Raw genomic sequence first — 27,461 nt, forward strand, 5'->3', positions numbered from 1 at the left:
GGCAGCAGCCTCTGAAAGCCCTAGGAAATTTTCTGAGTCTGAAATACTGCAAGTAGATCTCTGGCTTAGCACTTCCAAGGTGAAAAGACAGTACAACTAGCTTTCACATTAATGTAACCAGTGATTATTTTTCCAGTGAATTCCAGTGAATTGTTAAACCTTCTCCTCTAGGCATGATTTTCCAGTAAAACTTGTCTTTTATTAATTTTGATAGTTCTTCTATTTCAAACTGCTCTTGTTCAGTTTTTTGCCGAGGAACGCTTGTTTGAAGAAGACAAGTCCAGCAGTGAAAAAGTTTGAAGTTCAACACTCTCCTTATTTTGTTAAACACTTTTCCTGGCAGTTGTGACAGTTTCTTTTTATCAGATGAACTTGATGATCCTTGTGGGCCCCTTCCAACTCAGGATGTTCTATGATTCTGATTCTGCTGTGTAATCCATATGGACAACCTGATGGGATAACATATACCTTAACTCAGACTTCTCAGTGTCTCTCATTTCCTATGATAAAGCTTCAAAGTTGGATGAGTGTTTACTGCTCTGCAGTATTGAATATATAAAGAAAAGTCTGAGCTTACAACCTTACAACTTACATTGTAATGAATCTTTTACAGCCATGGTTCAGTTATACTGCTGTTTTGGAGTGGATGAGTCAAGCTGAATAAGTATACAGATACCTACGTGTGATAAGCTGCTTTTGCAATATAATTTACAAAGCCACTTGAAACTATTCAAGCAGCACTGCTGCTGCTCCTGCCTTTCAGGGTTTTCCTGCCCACAAGCTTATGCTTCTGATTCATAGAAACCTATGCCAACCCTTATCACGATGCTCCATTGCTGCCTGCTTGTGGTTACAATCTCAGAAATCTTGGCTGCTAAGTTACACTTAAGTTGGTCTCTAAGTGCTTCCTTGGGCAACCCGTTTTCTCTCTTGATATGCATGTTTGTTGCATAAGAAATACTTGAAATTCATTCAATCCACCCAAATGATGAACTGAGCTTGTTAGTGCAGCCCTTCCCTTCTTAGGACTTTCTTTGGCATGCAAGCTAGGAAACACACTGTTCCTCTTTAATTAGGCTCATGTTACTTCTGTATGAAAAACACTGCTGCCGGTCGGTCTCTTACAGGTGAGCAACAACCCAGCTTGAGTTTAGTGTCCATGGATATTCTTCGCAGAAGCCACCCCAGATACTGACTACAGGTCAAGCGATGAGTGAGCAGTCTGTAGGCTGAAATGTACCTTGGGAATTCAGCTACTTAATGTTTAATGGTTTTGCCTTAAGTATTCATAGAAGCTATCTGCGGACTTTCGATAAACAGGAGATATGTTCAAACTGAATAAGATCCAGTTCATGATTCAGCCCACATATAAATGGAGTTGAGAGAAAGATTTTACCTCTTTATCGATTGATCTTTCATACATCATAGATCTGAAAGAACTTTAAAAGTAACTTGAGACTAATGAAACGCACTTTACTCTGCAATACCTACAAGGAGTCTACCATACTGTCTTTTCTTTTTGGTGTCAATTGACATAATACAAGATATCATTCAAATCTTGCCTTATTTTAAAAAGGTCTTAATTTTAAAGGGTGACTGCATTTTTATCTAAGGAATTTGAGTGGGGTTTCAAAACCATTAATCACTGCTTCTGCTGAAGATGATAGTACACTGCTTGATTGGATTCAGTAACATATTTTAACTTTTATTCCCTCAAGACCACTCCTTTTGACTGTAAAGGCAGGTCTTAGTGTATCTGTTGCCATTACTGACGCAATTAGTATTTAGTATTGATAATCTAGTGAAGTCTTGCCATCTCCCTTGTTTATGAAAGTGTTGTGTGTCCGCCTTGCACTTTGGCTTATGTTTGTGCTTTGCCAACACATTGCGTTCATGAGAAAATCATTAATCTGTTAACCTTAGCATACTGATTTAATTTACAAGCTATAGTTAGAACTAGTTCTCTACAGCTGCATGTGTAAAATGAGAACAAACTTCTGAAAACTTAATGTTAAAAGTATGTTAATTGGTTAAGTTGCTCCATGGCCTGTGTTATGATATCAGATGCATCACACTGAGCTTTTCCTACATTAAAAAAAAAAAAGTAATTTCCTATTTTAATACTTGCAGTAAGTGTGTAGTGCCCAGCCAGAGCTGGCATCTCTTATCCCAAAGGGTCATCAGTCTGAACTCATCAATTTAACACATTCTGCTGAAAAGGCCATCAACATCTCCCATTAGATAATGAAACACATCAAGGCTGTTCTTTCAGAATTAAGGAGCAGATTCTCATCTGTTAATCTGGACAAGAGACAGAATAATTTGGCTGTCATTTATATAGTAAATTATTATAATGATAATAATGGTGAGATACAACAGCCACATGATCTTTTGGGTAAGTAAATGGCCCGTGTGCCACATTTAAGTTAAATAATGCAGATAAAAAATATCTACAATATAAAAATGGACCATGCCAAATCCCTTTTCTATCCTAGCTACTAAGTACTTTGTCATTAATTCTGAGAAGGAAAAGTCCAGTCTTGTTCAGTTAAAGTCAAGGCTTGTACAAGAGTTTCCAAACTGTAGAATTCAGTGAGGAATAAAGGGCATTACTAAATTAGTTTAATTACATTAGCGTTGCCACATAATTTTAGCAGCTCACATTTGATTTTGGCAATGGCATCACTGACTTAGTTTCTTCTTCTTTTGTTAAACTGAATTCCACTTGGTGTGTGGGGAAAATCAGAGATAGAAATTTTGTCAAACAAGTAGAGTTATGATACACTTAATGATAAGAGGGAGAATGGAGAAAGTGTTCATGAAATATGGGAAATAATTTGAATTGCAAAAGATAAGGATTTTCTTAAAACTGAATACATAGTCTACATTTTGCAATAAAAATTTTGTCTAAAAGTTAAGTAATTTGTTTAAAGGGCTGCATAATCTAAACAAAGCACAGATTTTTTTAACTAAGTTAAACTTTTCTGTTTATCTCCAAAAAGAACTAATAAAAACCCCCTTCAGTTTGAGCCACATGTATATATACATACACATAGTTTTACTTTCACGTAGTAGAGACTTACGTAGAAGTAATTTAGCTCCTTTGCTCAAAGTGGCTGAATATCAACCACTTATTCTGATGTCAGTTAAGCACAGTACATCCAGTACAACCATCTAAACGTCTTTTTCCCCTTTAGAAGGGGCAGATTTTTCCTGCACAAGAAAATTGGCTCACAGTTGAAATGCACATCTTGCTGGGGAAGATAAATTGATCTGTTATTGCTTCATTAAAGAAGGAGTGACAAATGGGGTAAGAATCAATCCAGAAGCTATGGTCCATTATCAGACAGTATTCCAGTATGTGTTCTTGTCAACGGTTTACGGGCGTTCGGCCCGGTTCCGTGACGAAGGGGACGGGGGATCCACGGGTCCACGCCCCGGGAAAAGGGAAAAGGGAAAAAAGGGTAAGGAGATGGCCCTGAGAGCAAAGAACAGCAGCAACAATCTGAGGAGAAACAAACTAATTTACTAAATAAGATATCGGAATGCAAAACAACACACTATAATACAATATAATTACAATTTAAGCTGATAAATCCAATACAGAGAGAGAATGTCCCAAAATCAAGGTAGGCCTTACTCTACTACCGACGATAAGACGGCTGGAGAGCGAGGTGCTGCCAAGACGAGCGATGGGCGGAAAAAGGGACGAGGTCTCATGATCTGCAAGCTTTTATACTGCGAGCTTTTATCTTTTCCCTCCGGCTGGAAAATGGTAACAGAGGAGCAAAGTACTGTGGGGAATGTAGTAGTCCTTCTCTTCTGAGAACCAGGTACATTCACTACATGATGTTATGATGTGGAATACCAACAACCGAAAATCACAAAACCATGACAGTCCTTCCACCTCCCCATTCCTCATTAGAACAGAGAGTTTATTTTTGAGGGAACTATTGAAAGAAACACTAAATATCCAGAGAATTTGCCAAATAATTTATGCCTCCAAAGTCAACAACTTCAGGCTCTAGTAATTTTTGCTGAATCAAAATGGGAACAAAACAGCCGTTTTCTCATTCACTGAGATCAAAGTAATGTGCTGAATGGAAAGGAATCACTGGCTTAATTGATTAACCACTGCAAATGTTGCAAATGATCACGGGTAATCAAAGTAGCTGCAGATGGATATAGTGAAAATCCTTCTGACAACCTGTAACAGATACTTAGGTCAGTGCAATGTGCGCTAAACTTTGCATATTAGAAACATAAGTGCAAAAATTTGAACCTTTCAGTGGAAAGTCAGCAGCTAAGAGATCTTTTAGGAGAAGAGGTATTGATAATTCCTTCACTTGTGTAAATGGTTACATGATGTATTCAGAGAGTTTGACTGCTAAACTGTGTGTAATTATTTACCAAGATATTTTTTAATGTGTACCTAACAGGTCTACCAGCCTCAGTCTTGATTCTCAGGACATTTGATGGTGTCAGCAGACCATAAGGTGATCTCCATATTTCCTCACATTTCTGAGCTTGATTTTATAACCTTAACAACTCCTTAAGATTTAGATTACGTCTGAAACACAGTTTTTCTAGATGTGGTATGATTCAAGACAAACATTAGCCAAAATTAGTCCCCTCAACTAAGACAAGCAGACCTGTTTTTTTAAAATATTTCCATCAAATATATTTGGCATAATTTTTGCCCCGACTTTCTCTAGGGATATAGCTGTTCTTGCTCTGTACCTATCTATATGTCCTTACAACCTTTGGAAATTTTCAGCTTTTGAAGGAAGAGCAGGCAAAGACAAGCACTTTACCTCAATTTCCATGAAAACCGTAGGCTGGAGAGAAAAAGACCAAGTGAGACCAGCAGTGAAGGAAAGGCAGCGAGGTCTCAGCAATTCTAAGCTCCGTTTAGCAGCAGCTGGTTGACCAGTCACCACATGCTTTCCAGTGGTCATGCGTGTAGGTAGATAGGAGCTGCAGCAATGTCCTTTCCCTTCCCAATCTGAGATGCTGTGGAAGTGAGCCGATGTATGCGGTGGTGGGATTTAGGGGACAGGGACATAAATGTAAGAGTGTTTCACTGTTTCTGCTGCTAGCAGAAAGCTTGTTCTAAGAAACACTGATGTGAAAGGAAAGAAATGTGACCACTAGTTTATTAAGGCTGCTAAATGTCTGTTTCTAGTTTTGAGATGAAAAGGCTTGACCTTGTGCTTAAATTACAGGTGATATGACCTAGAAATCATCTAGAACCTGGTGAGAGCCTGCAGTTACGTACAAAGATATTATCCTGACAATCTGAAGAATTTAGTGCCTAGCTACCTTCCTTAGAAAAGTATAGTAATTTTCCCAACATGGGCAGGTTTCTTCGTTTATTCGTTCTCACCACCAGTCGTTTGTTGCAAAGTGGTTCTACAGGTGATAATTCTTGGAAACAAGAGCTGTCTGTACTGCATCCCCTTGCTTATTTGGTATGAACTGTGTTCAGCTACATCCAATTCCTCCACCACTGCTAGCCTAAGGCACTGTTTGCAAAGCACTGCAAGTAGAAATGTCAGGATGTTTAGCATATGCTCTTTAGGGAAACAGAGATCTTTCATGGAACACTGATGAGGCTAGTATTATTAATGGAGATATCTGCAGTGGAAAGTTTTCAAATGCTTTAAATATTGAACATATTAAACGAAGAAAAAAGACATATTGAAACACCTGAGAAACTTGCAAGGCAAATAATAGCTCAAGGCAAGAACACTTCCAATTTCCAAGGATTCTGCAATGAATATGCAGATTTTTTTTGCATATCTGCTGCATTTAAATAGAAAAGGCCTGTTTCATTATCTGAAAAGCATTTATGCATCAGTCCAAGCTGTCTGAATTGAGTTGAGCAATTTTAGCGAAACTTCTTTAGCATCTATCATTCATTTGAGCAATTCTGGACAGAGTGTGCAATAATTGTTGAAAAAAAAGAAAGAAAGAAAAAATTCTTGCTTGTCTATTGTTTTTGGACAGTTGTCTAGCATTATATGACAAATAGCGTATTGAAGATTATAACAGCTGAGCATAAAAAGCCTGAACTGAGGACACGTACAGAATATTTTTCATTGCAGGACTTATACTGTTGTGAGATTCATTAGAAACTCATTAATAATGTTCCTCTCTCTTAAAGAAGAGTGAACAGTCAGTAGCATGTAGGTGGAGAGATAATAACCAGCTTGGTGAGACATTTGACCACTGGAAAGGAGTCTATGTTGATCTATGCTGTCTTCACTGGTGCTGCAGAGAGGACACCACTTGCAGGGAAGTCAATGCAGCTCTTGCAGAGGTGTGATGAACCCTGGGGGAAGGGGTGGGAATTTCTCTTCCCATCAACTAGGAAGCTAACCTAGAAGACTAGCTTAGATTAGAGGCCTAGGTTTCTGGAGATCAGGGAAAATAAATACCAACTATTACTGTTAGCATTGTTCAGCCATCCCTTTCCAAAACCAGCGCCAAGGGCTTAGCCTTTCTTAATGGTAATCAGAGGTTTTTCATAAAGCTTTTGACATGTGCTGGTCATCAGTACTAGATCTCTCTCCAACAGATGCTTAAACAGTGTTGTATGTCTCTGCATTAGGCCTACTATCTTGCAGCCATACTTTCTGAAGCAAACTTATCTTGCTTAAATTGGATGATAGTACATTCCTAAATTGAAGAAAATCCTATTCAGGTTCATCTTCTAGTAAGGAGTAATTTTTGTGTTACTTATCACTTGATTGGCTCTATGTAGAAATGTTGACTTTCATACAACTTGGAGGACCATAATAATCTCTGAGGCTTCTGCTTCTCTTTCAAATCTGGTTGAAACTGGTTAGTGGATACAGAAGTTCTTGATGAGAAGTGACAGATGGGTGAACAGATGATTAAGCAGATAGATAGACAGCAGGAACTCATAAGACTCATTTCATTAGGAAGCTGGGCTGAAAACAAGTGGCAGTGGGTGGAAGTACTTGGATGATGTTCATATTATGGTCATCAATTAAAATTGCCATTTTTTTGCAACGGATTCAAAGAATGTAGGCAATGTCTCCAGTGGTTTAAATAACAAAGGAAAAGCCAAAGGGACAGTGCTGGGATTTTTTTTCAGCTCCTCTTTTGGTCAGAATATTACATTTTTATAGTTTGGACTATATTTTAAATCTTTAAAGCCAAATTCAGCTTGGACAGCCCTGGCAGTTTCAATGGAGGATTAATGTGTGTCATTAAGCAAAGAAATATGGTCTAGTACTTTTCAATAGCAACAAATGCTTGCTAAGGCACTTCTCTAATCACCATATTTTTGGCTTACTGTAAAGCTCTTGGACTGATCCTTTCCTAAATATATGGAATATACATGCAGGAAAGCTGAGGGTGAATTGCTGTGATTTGAGATGGCTGCTATATTCCAGCTGAAAAGTGCATTCTTGCTGCTAACTCTTTTCCATTCAAGCTGATTCAGCAGAAGACTGGCCCACCAAAAAGAAAGAGGCAGGGAGTATTTACTTATTGGCAAACTGATTCAAAGTCAGTGTGTGGTCTGACTGTCAGTTATTCTGTAAAGAAGGGGTTTGTGTAGACAGAGAGGAAGGCAGGAATGCACTTTCAAGCAAGTGAAGTACATTATTAATCTGTACTCAGAATGAACAGGCTCCCCTAAAAGAGAAGCACAAGGGGAAGAAGAGCTGGATTAAGCTGAATAATTCCTTGTTAGATTGCTCTTAACTGAAAACTTCAGTTTTTCACAGACAAGTGACTCCTTTGAAACACAGTGGCTTGCCAAAAGCTGAGGGCATGGTATTTTCCATGTAGGAACATATAAAAGTAAGGGCCCTCTCTCAGCTGTATAAATAGGGACCCTATGGCTGTGCTCCCCCCTGCCTGCCTGCCTGGAGGGATGTTGCTCTGCCATAGCTGAATCAGCATCTAACAGCAGCAGCAGTCCTTCCTGTCCCATTTACACTTGTAGCAAAGCAGGGCATCATTCCAACACACGGAGTGAAATACTGAGTTACACGCATGCAAGGATTTGTAAAAGCACTCTCTGTGAAGCTGCTTCTGGTCCCTTTGAAGTTAGTGGCAGATCTCCCACATATTTCAACTGCAAAATTGGGCTAATGGTGAAAACTTTAAAAAAAATCCATGTTATGAATATTAGAAACATGATAGAACTGGTGTTCTAGCATTAAGATCACCAGATGCAGCGTCTGCTCATCCTCTCTGTTTTACCAGTTCCCAGATTTATTCACCAGTTGTTGCTATAGGCTGAAAATCTTTGCCTTCTCAGCAATCATGGAAGTGCTTGAAAATTTATCAGTGTCCTTTTATAACATTCCCAAACAACTTATCATCATCTCCAAAGAAGCGTTCTTTGGAATAGTATCAGAAGGTCAAGTTATCCCACTGAAACACCTATTATTATAAAGAGAGAGAGAGGAAAACAACAAAAAAGAATGAGCCAACAGCACCAGCGCAGCCCTGGAAAATATGAAGTCATCAGTAGAGTTCAGCCAGAACAGACTCCCATTAAACTTTGTTTAAGAGCCAAGTTCCGCCCTGAAATATGTGTTAGCTGCAGTTTATGTTGGGGGGAGCTGTGCTGTACTTCAAGGGCAAGGCTCAGTCAGAAGTGTGTGTCCATTACGAATCAAAAGCGAAGTGCCCACATCCCTTTTGTATTTTTTGGTTTCCTCTGTATAGATGGAACAGAATTCTTAAAGAAGTAGATAAAACAGTCTCACGTTTCACAAGGCCTGTCAGTTTTGATTCTTTCCTCCACAGGACCTGAATGACTGTTTCTGCATCCACCAAGTTACTCTCCTGGTGGTTGGTAGTTGGGAGCAGGGTGGGGGGATGCCTTGCTCCCTGACACAAGCTGTGCCTTCAGCGGTGCTGAGCTCCCAGGATTGAATTCCTTCAATTACAAGGTAAAAGAGCTCATTCAAGGAGAGGGAAGAGGGGGAGGGAAGGTTCAACTCTGCCAAGCTTTGAGCAGGAGGTTAAAGTGTTTCATACCAGAAACTCTGGTAAGTGCAAAGGCTTTTGTAACCCAGGACACCCCTATAAACACTGAAATACTAACTCAAGAATTTGCTGTATTTCAGACCCCCCAGATGGCTGTCCTGTGCTTTTACTTCCCATCAGATGTCTAACAGGGAAGATGGCCCACCAGCTCTGTGCTCCTTACAGCACGTTCTTGGGCAGAGCTGTAAAAGCATTTAAGGTCTGATTAGGTGAGAAAGCTCAGTGCCATCAGGATCAAACTGATCTTGGCAACCACTTTTCCTGGATTCTTTAGCAGAGGTGATGGTGTCCTTGGGAAAGAAGTTCTCCTTTTCTTAATGCTTGTGTTTAAGACACGTGGTGAGAGCCACGGGAAACACAGGCAGGTCTGGTGAGACCACAGCGTGGCTTCATCGTGCAATGGCAATGAGGGGATGTGAAAAATTGTTACCAACTCCTATTAGCTAGAAGGTAGATAAGAAATATCCAAACAAGAATGGGGAACTGGAAAGACAGAGAAGTGTGCCCTAGGACTCTGGAGAGATTATATGACCCTCAGCCACAGCTGTAGTGCCATAGTTTTGTGCTGATTTTGCATTTCTTGATACATCTTCCCTCTACCCAGAGTTACATCCAGTGTGAGGGAGAAGATGTACATATCTTTTTAGGGATAAGGGATGCTGTTGCCCACAGATAATGAGCTGCTATCTTAATATGCCACACAGCAGCAAGCACAACCATTTACTAAGCTGGACACCAGCATCTATCTGTATCTCTGTAGCACTTCCTTCAGCCGCTCACAAGCTCTGGACCTTGCTGTGTGCACGAACAGGAGGTTACATTCCTTAGGGTCTGAGAGCATCTTCTTGTGTTGTCTCAAAGGAAATCATTTAGGTAGAAAACAACACTTATTCAATTTTCCAATTTCACATCCAATGAGGAAAATATATCCCTCTCCTCGGGAAGAAATGATAGACGCAATCTTTAATCACAGGAAATTTACTCCCCTTCCCCCAGTGGCTGCTGCAATTTCATGCCCAACAAAAAAATAGGCACCGAGGCCTCAAAAGGGAATAGCTTGTGTTTCCCCCTCTGGCCACCTCTGCCAGCTGCTGGAGTCCTGGGTGAGCTGCATCATGTTTGGAAGGAAGGGAGATCCCAGTGCTTCAGGATCATGTCACTTAAGAAAGGAACTGTGGGAGCAGGGATGTGGAAGCCGTGCTCCCTCTGCTCTCCTGCTGAGCCCTGGAGAACACAGGACACAGGATATTCTTCCTGGTTGGGGAAGGCTCAGAACAGCTGGGAGCAAAGGCATGACCTTTCCTTAAGGGAAGTGAAAGTCATGAAGGGGATAAAGTCCACTGTTTTATGCTGCACTTCATCTTAAAATTATGTCAAACTGTTGTACCTGCTCCTGCTTTCTCTCTCAGTGTGTAAAGCCAAGCCTGACTTATTTAGGAATGACACTTTTAAAACTGTTACAACCATCTCTGCCGCCTCGTTGTTGCTCCATGAACCTTCTGACATGAGTCAAATCCAGATGAGAGAAAGGGATTCATTCATCCCAAGTGAAGGCAAAGAGCGGCAGTAATGCAAGAGAAGGGCTTGGTTCATGCTGTGCTTCCAGCTCGCAGTTATGTCCCCAGGATGCAGACAGTAAGCATCTTGCACAGAACATGGGAGGAGGAAGAAAAGTATTTGTCTGAGATTCACAAATTTTAATGGCTTCCAGAAGGGGAAATCTTTTACTAAGGAGCAAAAGCAAAGTTCAGAGAAATGCAAAAGCATTTATCTTCCTGTTTGCTTTCCTGCCTGCCAAAAGGGGAGGGGTGGTTTACTCCTATTTGGTAAAAAGTGTCCCAGAGAGAGAATGAACTCAGGAGCCATAAACATCTTTCCTTCATGTGCAAAGATCTTGGATCAACAGGAAATATTCTTTAGTGGGATCATACAGAATCTGCCTATCTTTATTTGCTCCCCTCTACTACATGCCTACACTGCTGCTTCCCACAGGAACTCTATTTACCACTGATAAATCATTTTGCCTTCATTAAAATTTGTAATGATGGTAGATGAAGCTGCATTTGAAGCATGTTCACTAGCTGTAATGGATGGCATTTTCGTATAATCACAGAATCATTAAAGTTGGAAAAGACCTCTGTGGTTGTGTAGTCCAGTCATCCATCTACCACCACTACTGCCCGCTAAATCACGTTGCTAATTTTGTATCTTTTACCTGGGTGAAACTTAATTGCAGAAAAGTAAGGCAGCAGAGAATTACACTGCTGTATTCCAGACTCACAAGCAGCGCCATGCACAGATTTGCCAGGTTCTGCATAAGTCTGATAAATCCATGTCCTTATTGCTGTAAATGACTTACAAGATCAGAAATATGACTGAAAGAAAATCCAGAGCTGGCTGGTGACCTTGGATTTTATGCTCTCCCATGTGTGCGTGCATGTGCATGCCGCATCCCCTTATTTTTGTGCTTTGTCGTATATTGTACTGGAAAGTTAGCTTTGACATGTTGAAAAGTATAAAGATTAGAACAATCGTGTTTACATGTATTACCACCTGCTACTTCACTTCTTCCATGGTGCTTAAATGTTCAGGCAGAAGGCTTTGAAACACGCTACCTGTAATGCACTTAAAAACTCTGCTGGATTTTCAGTTTGCTTTGATCTCCACAGTCTAGGGACTATCTCAGAGAATATAAATGAATATATTTAGGGGAAAATTATTTTCAGGAGAAAACCCTAATGTCCTTCCAACTTGATATGCTTTGTCAGTTGATGTCATTCCTTAGGATGTTTTTTTTGCATTTTATCTTCATGTTTCAGGAGGCCTTCATCTCTGTCCAGAATGAGCAACGTAATGAGGGAAGACCCATCCGTGAAAATCCATCCCATCTTTGCATGGAAGATGGATGTGTTCAGCTCCCCTTGTTGAGAGCATGGACATGGCAAGCAATTCTTTGGTGATTTTTGTTTACAAAGCAGGTAGAAAAAGAGATTATTTTGGTTCTTAAGAATTTGCAGACTAAACAAAACAAAACAAAAAAAAAAACAGTTGTATTTTATCAAGAAAGAATGGGAAGGATGAGGGAAGAGATGGTAAGAGCTGCTATTAATATGATTAGGAAGGAGACATTGACCAGAGAGCTGGAAATAGAGGAAAAATGTGGCTAGCCCAGGTTATGAGCAAACCAGCTCCATTCTGAGGGCTTTGCAAGCTCATCTTTCCCATCTCACCACATGAAGCCACCGTGCATGACTGCCGTTTGGAATTGGGTTGGGCTTTTTTTAAGGAAAAATCCAAAGCCCTAAAGCTAACCACTGCTTGAGCTCTGACCATAGAGAAGAAGTTATTTCTCACTGTGAGTGAAAGCATCAAAGGCAATCAAAGAGGTTTCATTAGAATTGGTCCCTTTCCATTAGGAGGTCAAAGCCTGCAAAAGAACAACCTACAAACCATCCTTTTTCTCCCTGACTTTGTGCTCTGGAGTTGGGGAGATATCATTTCATAGCAAGTTGTGGAGATGGGAGAGCAAAGAGAAACCAATGGAGAAGAGGGATGGTGGTGGAAGAGGGGGCAACTCCTGGAGGAAACAGCTTCAGCCCATTGCCTGACAAAGGAAGATTTATGTCTTCCTTGCCTGTGCTTTCTTCCTTCCCACTGCTGGGACTGGAACATTCTTGAAAGAAGCAAGGAAAATATGTTTAATAACTGGGACCTGAGTGTCTATCCTGTGCTGAGATATGAGCCCTTACCTGTAGGCTGAGAAAGTGACAAGCACGAAGATCTGGGAGGTGTAAAGGATGTCTGAACTAGACAACCTGAGAGGGCAGGTGTGAGAGAAAGATAACAATCAGAGACTGGTCCACTTGCTGAGAGCATCCTTGCATGAAGATACATGAAGAATCTAATTTTCTGCTCCCTGTATTGATCAGCAGAAGGACTGTGCTCATAACACTGGAATGAACCATCATATAATTAGAAGGACAATCTCTTCTAGATTACCAATCTGGTTATTAAAGAACTTTTTTAAGTTTCAGGAAATAATAGTCTCAACTGAAAATGTGATTTCATAATAAACTAGTAAATTTCTAGCACTAATACACATTAAGTAAACCTTCAAAATTGAATTCAGCAGTATACCCACATATATAACAGCATATAGAAATAAAACATAAAAATAATATCATTTTAATTGAGAAATTTTTGCAAAGTTGCACAAATATCCTGAATTCAAAGATAATATTTTCATGCTAACTCTCCATATCCACTAGAAATATTTTTTCTCTCTGCTTGTTCATACATGTAGGTCTTTAATAACAGCGGGTAAGAGATTCCTGAACTATTTGCTTAACCTATCAATTTTCTGGTTTAATTAAAGCCGGTTTAAATTTACACATTTCCTTATCCGAGAACATTTCAGACTTGGACTTTCCTAATCTGGATTCTGCTGTCTTACTCTCATGTGGAAATGTACTTCCTCCTTGTTTCTTAAGTCATTACCATTGCTTTCCTCTAGATTTTTGCTCATGGAGACATGAGTCTTGCATTAGTGTCCAAGATAGATTTAACCAAATGCTGTGATGCCTAAATTCAAAGTACAGAGTGATTCAGAGTCTACACCTTTGTGAGCTGTGTGTGAGGCTGTGGCTGTATAAACAGCCAGCAGAGAGACAGCTGAATCTGGTGTCTACAGGAGAGGGTTTGAATGAGGCTGCTTCAATGATGCTTTACTGTATCATACAAAAGAGATTTTAAAAAATATTTCCCAACTTTTTTAATATAGCCTAAACCTTTTTCTTGCTTTCTTTCTCATTGTTGAGTTTCTGCCTCTGCCAAGCTTTTAAAAATCTGATTATTTTTCTGCTGCTTTTGAAGGCATCGTTCATATAAAAAGGGAAACAACCCAACACTTGTGGGTGTTGGTCTGTGAATGGACATGCAGTCAGGGAAATAAAGCTGTCTGTACCCACAAGTCTGATGAGTGAAAAGGTGCATAAATACTGAAAAGGGGTGTTTGTGCATAAGGAAATCTAAGTTTGCACATAGATGTAAACTATGCATATGCATACACTGTGTGTATGATATATATACCTGTATAAAAAAATTCAAATCCACTTCGCAGGTTTGCTGTTGCTAAAACAGTGTGTCTTTCCAAATGTAAACACCTGTGCTTGTATAAAGGCTTGATGTTTGACTATGCTGAGCTATAAGCTTTTCACACGTGGTCTTTGTAATGTGGACTGCCTCCTCGAAGTAGACATTTTAAACACGCAGTCCCCAGGAAAGCAGGAATTTATCGCTCACGATAACATGATGCTGTCACAGGGTGTGTTCAAAAGCCCCCCTGCAACTTACTGATAAAAAGCTTAACTCCGTTTCAGGGCTTATCTGAAGAAGAAAGAGGTAGACCCTCATGAAATAACTGATTTTTTTTTTTTCAAAGATGTAAAAAGAGAAGGAAAGGGAAGAAGCAGAAGAACAAATGCAGCAGAACAAGTTTAACCCATTGAGATTTTCAGTAAAGTTTTCTGCTTCATCAGGAAGAATCCGGCGGTGAAACATATGTCAAAAGAGAAGCAGATATGAGAAACTGGTCTCCTTTGCAGATGAGAAGATTAATTAAGAGGGAAATCACTTAGCCAGATGTCTCCTTTGTGAAACTGTATGTGCAAGGTACATCTGCAGTGAGAGAGTAGCAGAGCACAGACAGTGCATTTGACTTCTATGCTAACACTGGAGAGAGAGGAGTCTGGTGTGAATTAGATCATGCTGACCCTTGGAGAAATTGAGGAGCGTGGATCTGATTTCAACTACAAATTACGAGCTACATGCCTGTTACTGTGCCACATGATCGTGGCTTGATATAGTTGAGTTATGAGTTACAAATAAATTATGCAGAGAAAACAGTCCTTTTCTCTATTTGTGCTCATAACTTGCTGGCAAACCCAGACTGATTTCTCCAAATGCCACTCTTATTCTTTCACCGAGCAGTTTTACAGAATGTTCTGCAGCCGGTGCATTTCTCAGGAACTCATTACTGGGGTAACTGTCAAATTTATTTGACTTAGGAACTGAAATCTTTCAGGAATAAGTTTAAAGCATGGTCTGTGTGCTGCCCAAGTACCTGCTCAGCTAAGGTGTTCAGTTACCTTTGTCACTGCAGTGTTGTGTTGACCCTGGTCTTTCATGCATTTCCTATCACAACTCAGATGTGAACCCAAAGAAACCAAATTCCTCCCCACCAAAAAAAAAATCAAACAAAAACCCATCACAACAAAACAACAAAGATCCCCCTTGTGGCAAGCACTGTATTTTGTAGAACTATAGAATCAGAACGGCTTAGGTTGGAAGGGACCTTGAAGATCATCCAGTTCCAACTCCACTGCCATGGATAAATTTGCCACAAAATAATTACCCCAGTTGCTAAATGATCTCCAAGCTGCATCTTTTTCCTGAGCATGTATTACAAAATTATAGAGTAGAAAGCAAAGAGCTGTTGCTTAGCGGATCTGTTGGATTCTGTTCTTGTTCCTGTCTCCTACTTGTTATCAATGACTTTCCACAGCCAAAACTAGCCAGGGAAAGCAGTCATTTTTCTCCTACCTGCAAAATCTCTATGTAGCCTACCAGCTTTTTGGGGAAAGGGTGTCTGCACAGCACCTCGCACAATCAGATCTCTCTGTTGGCTTGAATTTCTCTATGCTATAGGAATACTAATCCCTCCTTAACAATAGAGACAGGCACTCTGCAGAGCAGACACACAAACAGACTTTCATTAGAGAATGCAGTTCCCAAAGCCTGTTTTACAAAAGGCTTTGCTGATTGGACTCAGTCATTTGAACAGTGATGGGTACAGCGTATGTTCCACAAGAGCCTCAAAAGAAAGGTGCAGCAGTATCAGCAATGAGATGCAGAGACAGCACAATTCTGTGTTAGTAATAGGCTAAAACACAAACAGCCAAAGCTGAATCTTTAACACCTATTGTGTAAATTGTTGGTTGGAATTTTCTCCATTTTTATTTTTTATTTTGCAAGGAGCAGTGCTCAGAATTGCTGAAAACTCCATATTTTATAAAGCAAGCTCCTAGCTCAATGGACATCTGTCCTCTGACCCCAGCTTAGCAATTCGCCAGCATCTCTGCTGTTGATTACTGAAATTTCAGGTGCATTCTGAGCCTTCCAATTTGCAAACTTTCACATCCCCATCTCAGGCACTGAGGCTGTTGAGGAGAAGCCCTGGAGTATAACGCCAAGTTTTCCAATTCATATGCACAGTGGTGGGAGACAAATATACAGGCAGAGGCATTCAATTTACGTAAATGCTTTGTGGGACACATTTTGAGCCTTCTATGCTAAAAATGGGAGGCTATTATAATCTACAGGTTTCCTCACTTATAAATACTCACAGATTTACCAGTGAAGACCAGTGTTTTTGTAATCAATAGCCCCTATTTTTTGTTTGTTAGTTACAGTCACAGGCAAGTGATTGAGGCTGATGAAATCGGGTCTGCCTCCAAAGTAGTGAACAGTGTGGTTAAAAGGCCAAAAGACCATCTGAGCTTTCCACAGGCCCCTTGTGAAAGTACTGGTATTGCTCCAGGAACATTCAAAGAACCACTTTACAGCCCCTGAGATTCAGTCTTGCCTTCTCTGATCACCTTCTCTGAGGGGATGGATACCTTTGAACCCCAGCGATGGTTTTGCACAGCTCACTGCCTCTCCAGACTGCACTTTCGACCTAGTGACGCTGGTTTACGTGAGTTCTTCACCACATGTGAGTTGCTCATTGCCTCAGAACTGAGTCACTGCAGTCCAACAGGAAGAGGGCAAAAGCTGCAGTTAGAGTAGAGATTGCCAAACTTGTGGAATTCTTCCAATTTTGTAATAAGTCAGGCAGTTACTGCCTGTGCATCTGAGCAGAGTTTAGAAGAAGCAAATATGTCACTAGAAGGTGATGTACTTAGAAATCATGTATTTAAAAGCCGGGAAGTTCACATCCCTTCAGTGAAGCTAGGTCTTCTTAATAAAAATAACAATAATGACATGAAAAAGAAGAAGAAGAAGGAAGAAAATGGAGATACATTCACAACACAATATTGTATTGAATCCAAGCCAATGAATTTGAGGACCCAGCTCCATTTTTAGCTTTGTTAGCAGACTTCTTTCCTTAGGTATTCCTGGATTCTAGCCACATGCAAATGTCTGTTACAGAAGAATGATGGGGTAAATATTTCACACACTGCCTAGCATCATCAGACTGAAATACTGGCTCACCCAGCTCTCCACTGAGTATTCAGAGACCACACTGAGAGCGATGGGATATGCAGCCGGGCACTGCTCCCTCACATTGTAAAGTATGGCACCCCCGTAGAGAAGCAGAATTCATTTGCTGACTTTGCAGAGGTGAACAGTTTAAATCTGAAACAGCAGTCTGCTCCCACCTGGACTGATAGGAGCATACTGTACTTATAGAATTAATAAAAATCCCTTATCAGCTGCAAGTGAACACAAGGAGATAAGAAAGAACACAAGCAATTAGGTAGCTTAACCCTGCTTAATTTACATCAGTAGGCAGCTGCTCTGCAGTCTCACCTGCAAGTACCCAGAAATAATTAATATAATAATTAATATAGTCAGTAATAATTAATATACTCAATCTACACAAAGGGTTTTGGTGATACTTTATACATTTTCACACCCATTTCAAAGATTTTCACTATGGTTATGAAGAAAATGTGTTTTCCCAAATACTCTGCCTCTCTGGTAAACATCTACCGTCCATACTGTGCTGCTCCTGATAGTACACCAGTCTTCTGATGTCTTGTAACTTAGAAAAATTACTGGAATTTTACTAACAAATAAGACCTTATTCCCCAGACCTGACCGCCAAAACTTCAACCACTATAAAAATAATGCTCTGGTTTTGTTATACCAGAATATGTTCCAGAATTCCCTTTAATTTTATTCTTTCTCTGTCATTTGATCCACGTAATTAAAAAAAAAAAACAGATAAGCAAAATTAAAAAAAAAAACAAAACACCACCACAAAAACAATAACCAGAGGGACACAAAGTGAAATAAGATACATTCTGTCTGAATCAGTAAGAGAAATTATGAGAGCAAGTAAAGAATAGAGAGTCATTTTTTTTTTCAGTCCAAATTCTTATTCTAGCTAGATTGGAAACCACTTATTTGGTGTTTTGAACTGGTCCTTGGCTTGTCACTTGGCCAAGTCTGTCACTAGAGATGAAAAGCTGGGTCTGGAACCTCGGTGATACTGCACAATGAGCAAAATGAACTCACTGAGTCACTGCCACCCTCCCGCACAGGTATTGAGAGACCAATGGAAGTCATTTATTCAAACTTTTGTAAACTCAAACTCTCAGAATCCTGAATTAGCCTGCATATTTCTTTCCTGTCTATAATAGAAAACAAACGGTAACAGAAACAATAGTAAACAAGTCATTATCTCCTAAACTGCTGAATAATATAGAATAACATATAAGATGAAGCTATCATCTAATCTTTGGAGTTGGTAGGAACTTGCAAAAAGGAACAAAGGGTAAACAGAAATTGCTGCCTGGTATTCCAGAGCTACTGCTCACTGTGCTGTTTCTGCTGGATCAGCCTGTCCCATTCAAAGCTCAGGAAGCACCGTTGCCATTAGCCTCCATACAGACCAAATATTCCGACAGCACAGCCTGAATTTGCAGCAGTTCCCAGCAATCCTGTCTGTACATTTTGTCTTCATTACTGATACCACAGAATGATAAACAATTCTGCTATGGTCAGTGTGTTTATTAAAAATATTACAAAACTACTGCCTCAAATTAAAACAGGAAAGATTATACCAAAATCATGAAGGAGAGAGTCACATCCTGCTGTTGCAGCACTGAAAACTTCTCTCAGTTTGTCAGACCAGAATCCATCCCCTTCTCTTCCGCTTTCTTTTTTATGCTAACCCAAAAGGAATGCAGGCAAGCTGCCGTTAAGCATCTGTGTTCACTTGACTGTTCAGGCCAAATTCTCTTTCCAAGTTCACTAAAATATGCGGAGTTATGCCAGCAGAGGACTTGCCCTCCTGTACCCTCCCTTGCTGAGAAGCAAACTTGCTTGTCCTTAAGCCCACGTTTCTACATTTCCAGAGCAGAAACACATTGTGACTTTAAATATAGACGGTTCGTTTGTGGCTTTGCGTCTCATGTTACATGCAGACAGCCTGGGACTCTAAACAGAAGTTGGGCAGCACCATTAATAGCTTAGAAAAGCATCAGGAAGCTTTCAAAATGCTCTATATTTTCATTCCTGGAGGTGGGGGGGGGAGGGAAAAACATTTAAACTTTCATAAACCAGGGTTTAGATGGAAACGTTACTGACTTTGCTTGGTCCTATTCAGGAGTTGGAGTCTGCAGAGCCATTTCAGTTCTTCACACACATGCATGCAAGCACACACAAAGAATTAAAAAGGAAAACAATTTCATCGCAATTTTTTCCTACAGGATGAGTCTCAGGCATTCTTTTTTTTTTTTTTCTTTTTCCCTTTTGCATGAAACACATTTGGCAATCCTTTCTTTAAGCGGCAGACTGGTAAACCCACTCTTACTGCAAGGAGGGGGGATAAGGGTACTCACGTGGTTGAGATGTCGTATTGTTTTGGTAACTCATAATTTACGCCTTTGAAAAATGCCTTATTTGTGTTGACAGCCTCTCTTCCCTGGTCAGAACTGACGGCGGGATTGAGCAGAACAGCTGGAAGAGCCCAGGAAAATGCAGCTCTTGTTCAGGCTCTCCTTTCCTGGCTCCTGACCCCTTTACAACTGGAAAAGGAAACAGCACATGTGTCATTCTCTTTTGCCTGTGTAGCTCACATGAGCGGGGAGGGGCACACATTTGCAGATAGCAGTAACTGTATTCAAGTTTTGCAAGTTGGATGTATTCCATCCCTTTGCTTTTATAGCCAGCAACTAGTGGAAAGATAATGCTCTTTATATTCTCAGCCAAATTCAGATGCACCTATTAGATTCACCTCCCAAGCCCCTACTGATATTATTTAAGTACAAAACTCACTGTGGTGTGAGTCCACTCCAAAAATGCCCGTCACTGCTGGGTGAGACAAAAATCAGAGCTTCCAATCTTTGTTGTCCAGCAGCATCCTTACACTCACAGTCTGATCCTGTTCTTTTAATGGGTGAAAGTTGAGAATGGCATTTACTGTGTCAGAGGAGTTGCATCTGCGTAGAGCATGAATCTGAACTGCATTCAGAGTGAGGAAGAACCTGTGTCTGAGACGCAGACTGACACGTGGGTAACTCCAGTCCTGGCTCTAACACAGGATTCTTGTGGCATCTTGGGCAAAGCACTTCATCTCTGCCTCCGTTTGTCATCTGCAGAAAAAAGATGACATGTTTTTTTCCTTCTAGTCTTGGTATTTGTATTTTAATCCACAGGTAAGTGTTCTTTATAAATAGAATGTGTTCATTGGTCTGCATGAGGTGATTACTCCTACTCTGCAGCAAGTTTTTCAGCCTGGACTAGGCTACCAGCTCCCTTGTTTATAGTGCTACCATGTAAAGCTATTTCTATGCTATGGTGCATCCACTGTATATGCACACTTACTATTACTGCAGTTATTGTGAGTGTGCATATACAGTGAGCAGCATGAGCTAGGACTTCTAGGTCCTACCAAAATACAAGCCATCTATAACGCATCTGTCTTAGACAATATGAAGAGTGGGTGAAGTTTTCATTTTCCTAGTCTCTGTGAGTCAGGACGAATTAACTGCCTGTCTGTGACAGCAAAAACACAGTACCCATTGGAATGGAAATGGAAAAAAACTGAGACATGAAATTCAGGCTGAGACTCATCCTGTTTTGTAAAATTGTTGCAGGATATTTCTGTGAAATCATCTCAGTGACCTCCTGCAAGAAATCATTGCTATGGACTTGGTTCGTAGTATTTATTTAACAGTTATAGGACGGAAAGACCAGTGACGTGTTTACATGCCAAAGCCAAATAACAGCTTGTTTGTGAGAACAGATACAGTAGATGATTTGGGTCAACACTTTACAAGCTCGTGGTAGAGAGCTCTGGAACATTTAGTGATAGACGCAGCAAAGCAAGGCACAAAACAAAGAGGGAAGGATAACAGCAAAAACTCCTGACATTGTTAACATTGGTTTCAACTCACAAAGCTGATTTACACCAGATAGCTTCTGTATGGAAATATTGAAAGGCATGTCACTTTTGTATTTGAAGCACAGTGTGCACAGGTAAAGTTATGCCTTTCTGTCCTGGGGCATGAGCGATGTTGTTATGCAGATTTGCTACATTTAAATCCTTAATTATCCTAATCCCTTAATATTTTCAGAACTCCTGATGGAAAGAGTTCTCAGCCACTGTAGCTGAACTGAAGAATGGAAAGCACTCCTGCCTTCATTATGTTATTAACAGTGGTCGAAGCACTTAGACATTTTGTGATGGAATACTTAAAATTTCAAACACACAACCACCTGAGCTGCCCTAAGCTGAGCCTCATTATCTCCAACTGCTTAACCCTGCACATCTATGCAATGTTTCCTTTATCTGTCTTGGTTCTTGTTCAGGCTACTCTTCTACCACCAAGATCACTTGGAGAGATATGCCCAAGCTTGCATAACGAGACTCTGGAAGAACCAGGCCTGCAAGGTAACGTCCCCTTTTTAACGCCTTAATTTTTTCACTTTTCTTAAGATTTGTTTATTTGCTCAATGAGCAGAGTTGAAATCTCAGGAAATCAGGGAGCCTGGGACCCATTTCCCAAGGCTGTTGCTTGCCCTTGAGCAAACCATTAAAAAGGCTCTCCTTGACCTTTCCCACTCATCACTAATGGGAAATACGTGAGGCTGAAAAGGGATGTGAGCATGACAGCCCAGCACACTTCCGGAGGAGCCTGAAACCAGGGCAGGAAACAAAGAGCAACCCAGTGGTCTCTGCCTCCCCTGACCTACCATCATCTGCCCTTGGGGGACAGGAGAAGCCAAATGAACCTAGAGAGAAAATCTGGAGTGGAACAAAATGTGTGGTAAATCATTGTTTTCCAGCTCATCTGAACTCCTTCCTAAACTTTAAAGGTTGCTTCCATCAAAAAAGCCCCCCTAAAAGTCAAAAGGGTGGAGGTAGCACAAAGGTAGCTGAAAGCATTTTTTAATCTAAAGGCTATGGCATTCACACAGGGTCTACTAGATCTGTAGGATAATGTAGGGATGCTGGGAAGGGTGTCAGCTGTGTGGCCTTCATCAGCCAATTACTTGCTCTTCTGGGACCATCACATCCCCATCAACCTATAGAAGTATCTGTTTCCTGCTCTGGTGAATACTTTTGTATCTCCAATCTTTGAAAGCTGAGAATGTTTTTCTAAGCAAATAAACAAAAAGTCCCTTTTTGTCTCAATAATGCTTTCAAATGTGACAGCCCTTTCAGGTGTCAGCTCAGAAGAGAGACCTGGTGATAACTGCAACTTCTCCTCCTCCTCTTACGCAGAGCTTTGTAATGAATTCATAATAAGGGCCATGTGGTTATTCTCTTTGATACTATCTTGCTCCAAGGTAAATGATATTTTACAGTCATTCAGGCTTGGCAAGTCCATGTCACCGGCTGCAGCTGTTGCTCCCAACAGGAAGGAAAGGTTTAGGTTGCACTGAAAGGAAAACGAATAAATAAGCCAAAGGAAAATGTATCTATCCAGGAAGGTATGCCTGACTAGGAAATCAGATTAGAAATCCCTGTATTTTCTGGATTTTTGTGACAAAACATAATGCAAAGCCTGTAACCTCAAACTGCAAAAATCATGGTAAGACTAAAAGAAGCTGATTAGAAAGCTCTCAGGAATATCCCTTGCTGCCCACTCAGTGCAGCCTCCCAGCCTCAGAGGAGGTGTTTGGATTCCCAACCAGGACCTTTGAGGAGAGGTTATAGCAGCAGCTGAATTGGTTCTACCCCAGTTGTGAGCTCCGGAAGTGTTCCATGCTCATATTGATGGCTGCAATAACATGGTGATGGATTCCACCAGGCAGTGTGCTGTGGCCACCTGTCCACAACACCATGATGGTGTTGGCTTTCTCTTCACCTCTGCTGGCTACAGACTTCAGGCTGTCATAAACATGCTTGGCTGTGTATGGTTGGGATGGATCCCAAACTCTGAAGACTTTCTGCAGGTTAAGGAGAGATAAAAGTACAGTGCAGCAGGAGCTAGGCTGAGTCCTGACTAAGGGATACTTCATATGAGAGGTGCTCCAGGAAATCATTTGGCTCTGGACCCTCTGAAACACCATTTTCTACAAATTATCTTCCTCTCATTTCTGGAAGGAAAGCCTCAGCCTTCTAGTATTCTAGTCAAAACTTGAGCTTTTTAGCTTTTTTTTTTTTTTTTTTTTTTTTGTATGTAAAAAAATCTATTTTCTCAGGAGAACCTCCAATATCCGTACAATACAAATCCTCAGAACAAGCCATCACTCTTTGTAGGACACTCAGTGAAACAGATATATACGGAGACTCTTGTGTCTTCTCTGCTTCATGGTGCTTGGCTTTCCTTTCCAACAGTAGTTGGTTTGATTTTATCATTAAGGTGAAATGGGTAAGGCCAAGAGCTCAATGGACAAAGGATCACAAACATTCTGTCACTATCTAGAATATTGTCATGTCCAAAGATCAGACAGAGTGCCTTAAAGCAACTGATTTCTGCTCCTCTCAAATCTAATACCTGATATCAGTGAAACGCATATCATTGTACTTGTACTCCAGACCAGTCAACAGAATGTTGACGTGCTGTTTGATAGTGCACATTCCAAACAGCAGAAACACAAGCTAGGTGCATGTGGTGGACGTGCTTCCTCATAGCAGCTCCTGCTGAGCTCAGGAAATCTGAGAGCAGGCTTTCGTACTTGGATTTCTCATAACGAAAGAACTTAAGATAAATATAATAAAGATAATTATGCTCAGTTTTAAAACAAACAAGATGGAAGGCTTTCTCAAACAACACAGAATTAATCAGTGGAAATCATCATTGCTAGGAGTTTAATTAAACCTTCAGTTTGCAAACTGCCATTCCTGTTTACATAATTGGAACCATATTATCGGTAGCATAATTTCAATAAGATATTTCTTTCTGGGACTCTAAAATTGCAGATCTCCAAAATGGCTGGAAAATTGAAAGTTAAGAGTCTTGTTACCTCTGGAGGCTGACATGTTTTATTACCCAAGTGCTAAGTTATGCTCTCACTGCTAGTTAAGTGCACATCAAAATCCTCTCGGAAGTTGTTTGTCCATCATCTTTGCTGTCTTTGTGTAATATGAGCTATGGGCTAAACTCTCTTGTACTTTAGCAAGGGCTTCAACTTCTTTAATCTTTCTATTCTGGATGGGTCAGGCATGAGCAGGATGCTGAGATTTTTCTAATTGCTTTGATCAACGCTGTTGATGGGGTACATCCCAGAAAGGTGTTGGATGAGTGTACATGCTTTAAGTCTGCTTTCCATGTTATAGGAAAGCAGGCATAGTCAGATTAGTAGATGATATTTCCTGAAATACAATAACTCTGATGTATTTGCTCTCATTTTTAGCTTGTCTGTACTGTTCTCTGTGGAGGAAAGGACACCAAATGAAGAATTTTTTCTTCTATAAATGCAAGATCAAAAAGCTCTTTCTTCTCTTCCCTTCTGCTGGTGAATACAGCTCAGAGTCTCTGTGCAGGATTGCCAGCAAAATTTATTCAAAGGTACTTATCCTACAAAATAATGCTGTCTTAGTAATTTTTATAAGTACACTTTTTAATAGCTTTGCTAGATATCTTCAACATCATATTGGTGTTGTAACAGTCTGACTTAGTTTTATTATCAGACTGCTTTCCATAGATTTGCATTAATTATAAAAGCGGAGATACTGCAGCGTAGAGTTTAGTGTTTCAATGCACTATCTGAGCACAAAGCTGGCATGTGATAAAGACATAGTTATGCTGAGTGAAACTGCAGCACCATGAGGACGTGTGTGAAGACCCTGAGACCCTGTCGCTTAGCATTGCTCCTATCACTTTGTTAAAAATAACTCCACAAAATTCCTAGCCCGGGGGAACTTCGTTTTTCTCACGGCTCATGATTTCATTTTTATTTTTTTTTAAACAACCTCAAGCTTATATCATCTTTTTCTTTCATGCTGCAACTTGCTTAGGCAAATATAAAAATGTTTATGTTTACTAAGTCAAGTTGCTTCCATTGTTAAGTGATTAATAGGAGATGTAGTCAGTGATCCTAATTGAGTTTAGTAGGATCACACCAGTAGCTCAGCGCTGCAGCAGGAAGAAAGCACAGATCCAGATCCTCTCAAGCTCCATTAGGCAGGATTCCCTACTGATCACTGGTTGCAGTGTTTGCAAATCCATAGGCTCTTACAAATCATTCCCAAAGTGGCAAGTGATTACCATACACTGCATGCAGGGCATACCTCATGACCACAAACATGAAGTTTGCAAGCTCCCAGCTCGCTTCTGTATGGATAGTGTTGTGGTATATTTTTATTTTTAATTTTATTCTAAGCAATTCATAAATCAACAGATACAGGGTTTTGGGAGCCCTGGCTAAAACCCTGGCATAAACTTATGGTGAGAGTGCAGAAATACTTCTTCCTCATTTGCCAATTTGTATACACTAAGGAAAAAACAGTTTTTGAGGCTTGCCATATGCACATGCATTACTTACCGAGAGACTAAGGTAACATAACATTCAATCACAGCTTGCCCAGACGAGGCAATCAGCTGTGTCCAATAAGAAGCGGGAGAGCCTCCCTCCCTCCTACTTGCCCCAGAAACTGTTGATGTACTGCACCTGTTTCCAACAGCAAAGTACGAGCTGTTGAGCAAGGAGCAGTAATCCTCTTTCATTGGAGTCCCAACATGGATGGGGCTGCATGGAGGCCAGGCAAGTTCTCCTCACTCTGTTCTGTCAGACCAGATAGAGCCTGTGGTACTTTTCTAGTACCTGTTAAGTGCTTCAAGCTTGAAAAAAAGCTAAGAAGGGCTTATTGTCATTCTGAATTGGGTCTTTGGCTCCCTACTGTTGTTACTGGAATGAATTTGCTTAGTATGTGTGGGAGTCTTCGCTTTGGTTTCTTTGGATCCTGAGAAACTTAGAGGTCAAAATATTGCCTCAGTTACAATATTTTTAAGATTTTTGTAGTCTTTAAATGAAAATGTTAGTACTGTTTTACACAGTGGTGTGAAGTAAAATATGTGTTTCAACAATAGCTGTTGCTGAATGCTTTAATGTTTCTTTAGGTAATGATGGGGTTTTGTTTTCTCTTTCACATGTATATATGTATGATCTCAATGTTTATCTGCTGTGAAGATGTGTAGAGTCAACAGTTATTATATTTTTTTTTAAGAATACTAGACCTGAATTAAAATAGGGACGTTGATTAAATGCAGTTTGTTTTTGCATCTCATTAGATATTTTTCTGTGCAACCTACAAAGGTTTGATTGTCTCTCTGCACTTGGTCCTGGCGCGGCCACGCTTTAAGTACTGTGTTAAGTGTTGAGCCCCTCAGTACAAGAAAGACATTGAGGCCCTGGGGTCCAGAGAAGAGCAGTGAAGTTGTAAAGGGCCTGGAGCCCAAGTCTTATGGGTGAGGAAGCTGGGATGGTTCAGTCTGGAGAAGAGGAGGCTCGGGGGAGACCTTATCGCTCTCTACAACTCCCTGAAAATAGGTTGTGGTGAGGTGGAGGGTTGGCCTCTTCTCTCAGGTAACAGCAATGGGGTGAAAGGTAATGGCTTCATGTTGTGCTAGGGGAGGTTCAGGTTGCATATTAGGAAAAACTTTCTCCAAAAAAGCAGTTGAGTGCTGGACTGGGCTGCCCAGGGAGGTGGTGTAGTCACCCTCCCTGGACGTGTTCAAGAACCGTGGAGCTGTGGCACTGAGAGACATGGCTAGTGGGCATGGTGGGGATGGGTTGACAGTTGGACTTAAATGATCTTACTGCCTTTTTTCCAGCCTTAAGGATTCTATGAAAACACAATAATACAGCTTTCTTTGCTGAATTTCAGATATAAACAATGTTGTGGCATTTCTAGGAATACTTAAAATATGTTATTTGCTTCCTGGTAGTATTTCATGCTCTTCACAGAGGCCATTCCTCTTGTATTTAGCAAATACAAATGCAGCGAGTTCCTGCTTATACCATGTATGCATTAGTAGATGGTCAAAACCTCATTTAATAAGCATAACTAATTATATGCAACATCTTGTGTAATTAAATGCTCCATGTCAATATCCATATTTGAAATTTCAACTGTCCTCTTTTTTTTCTGTTGTTTTCTTTTAACTTCAAAGAACTATTGTCAGGTATATTCTGAAATGTTCTGCTTGTTGGTCAAGTGAATTGCTGTTATTGCATGTAATACC

General features: G+C 40.4%; 2 protein-coding genes across 49 annotated transcripts in view; one reads left to right on the forward strand and one right to left on the reverse strand.

Moving 5' to 3' along the window:
* Window positions 1–20,241, reverse strand: part of GYPC (glycophorin C (Gerbich blood group)) — a 31,258-nt gene extending 11,017 nt beyond the window's left edge. For both annotated transcript variants that reach the window (XM_021397549.1, XM_021397547.1), the window contains exons 1-2: window positions 20,101–20,241; window positions 19,665–19,850 (exon numbers count right to left, since the gene is read on the reverse strand). In XM_021397549.1, coding sequence (XP_021253224.1) covers window positions 19,665–19,698 — 34 coding nt within the window. In that variant the 5' untranslated portion in view covers window positions 19,699–19,850; window positions 20,101–20,241. The remainder of the gene's footprint in view (window positions 1–19,664; window positions 19,851–20,100) is intronic.
* The window catches only part of LOC110399220, a 585,449-nt gene that overhangs the window by 161,024 nt on the left and 396,964 nt on the right, over window positions 1–27,461 (forward strand). For 31 of the 47 annotated variants that reach the window (XR_002438981.1, XR_002438982.1, XR_002438989.1 and 28 more), the window contains 2 exons: window positions 21,637–21,718; window positions 24,631–24,785. The exons of 1 other annotated variant lie outside the window; for it this stretch is intronic. Coding sequence is in view for 1 of the 46 variants with exons in the window: in XM_021397545.1 (XP_021253220.1) it covers window positions 21,448–21,718; window positions 23,476–23,550; window positions 24,631–24,785 (501 nt within the window). In the remaining 45 variants the exon portion in view is untranslated. 15 more of the 47 variants (XR_002438984.1, XR_002439010.1, XR_002439009.1 and 12 more) reach the window with 8 other exon arrangements.

The sequence above is a fragment of the Numida meleagris genome, chromosome 5, assembly GCF_002078875.1.
Source record: "Numida meleagris isolate 19003 breed g44 Domestic line chromosome 5, NumMel1.0, whole genome shotgun sequence".
NCBI lineage: Eukaryota > Metazoa > Chordata > Aves > Galliformes > Numididae > Numida > Numida meleagris.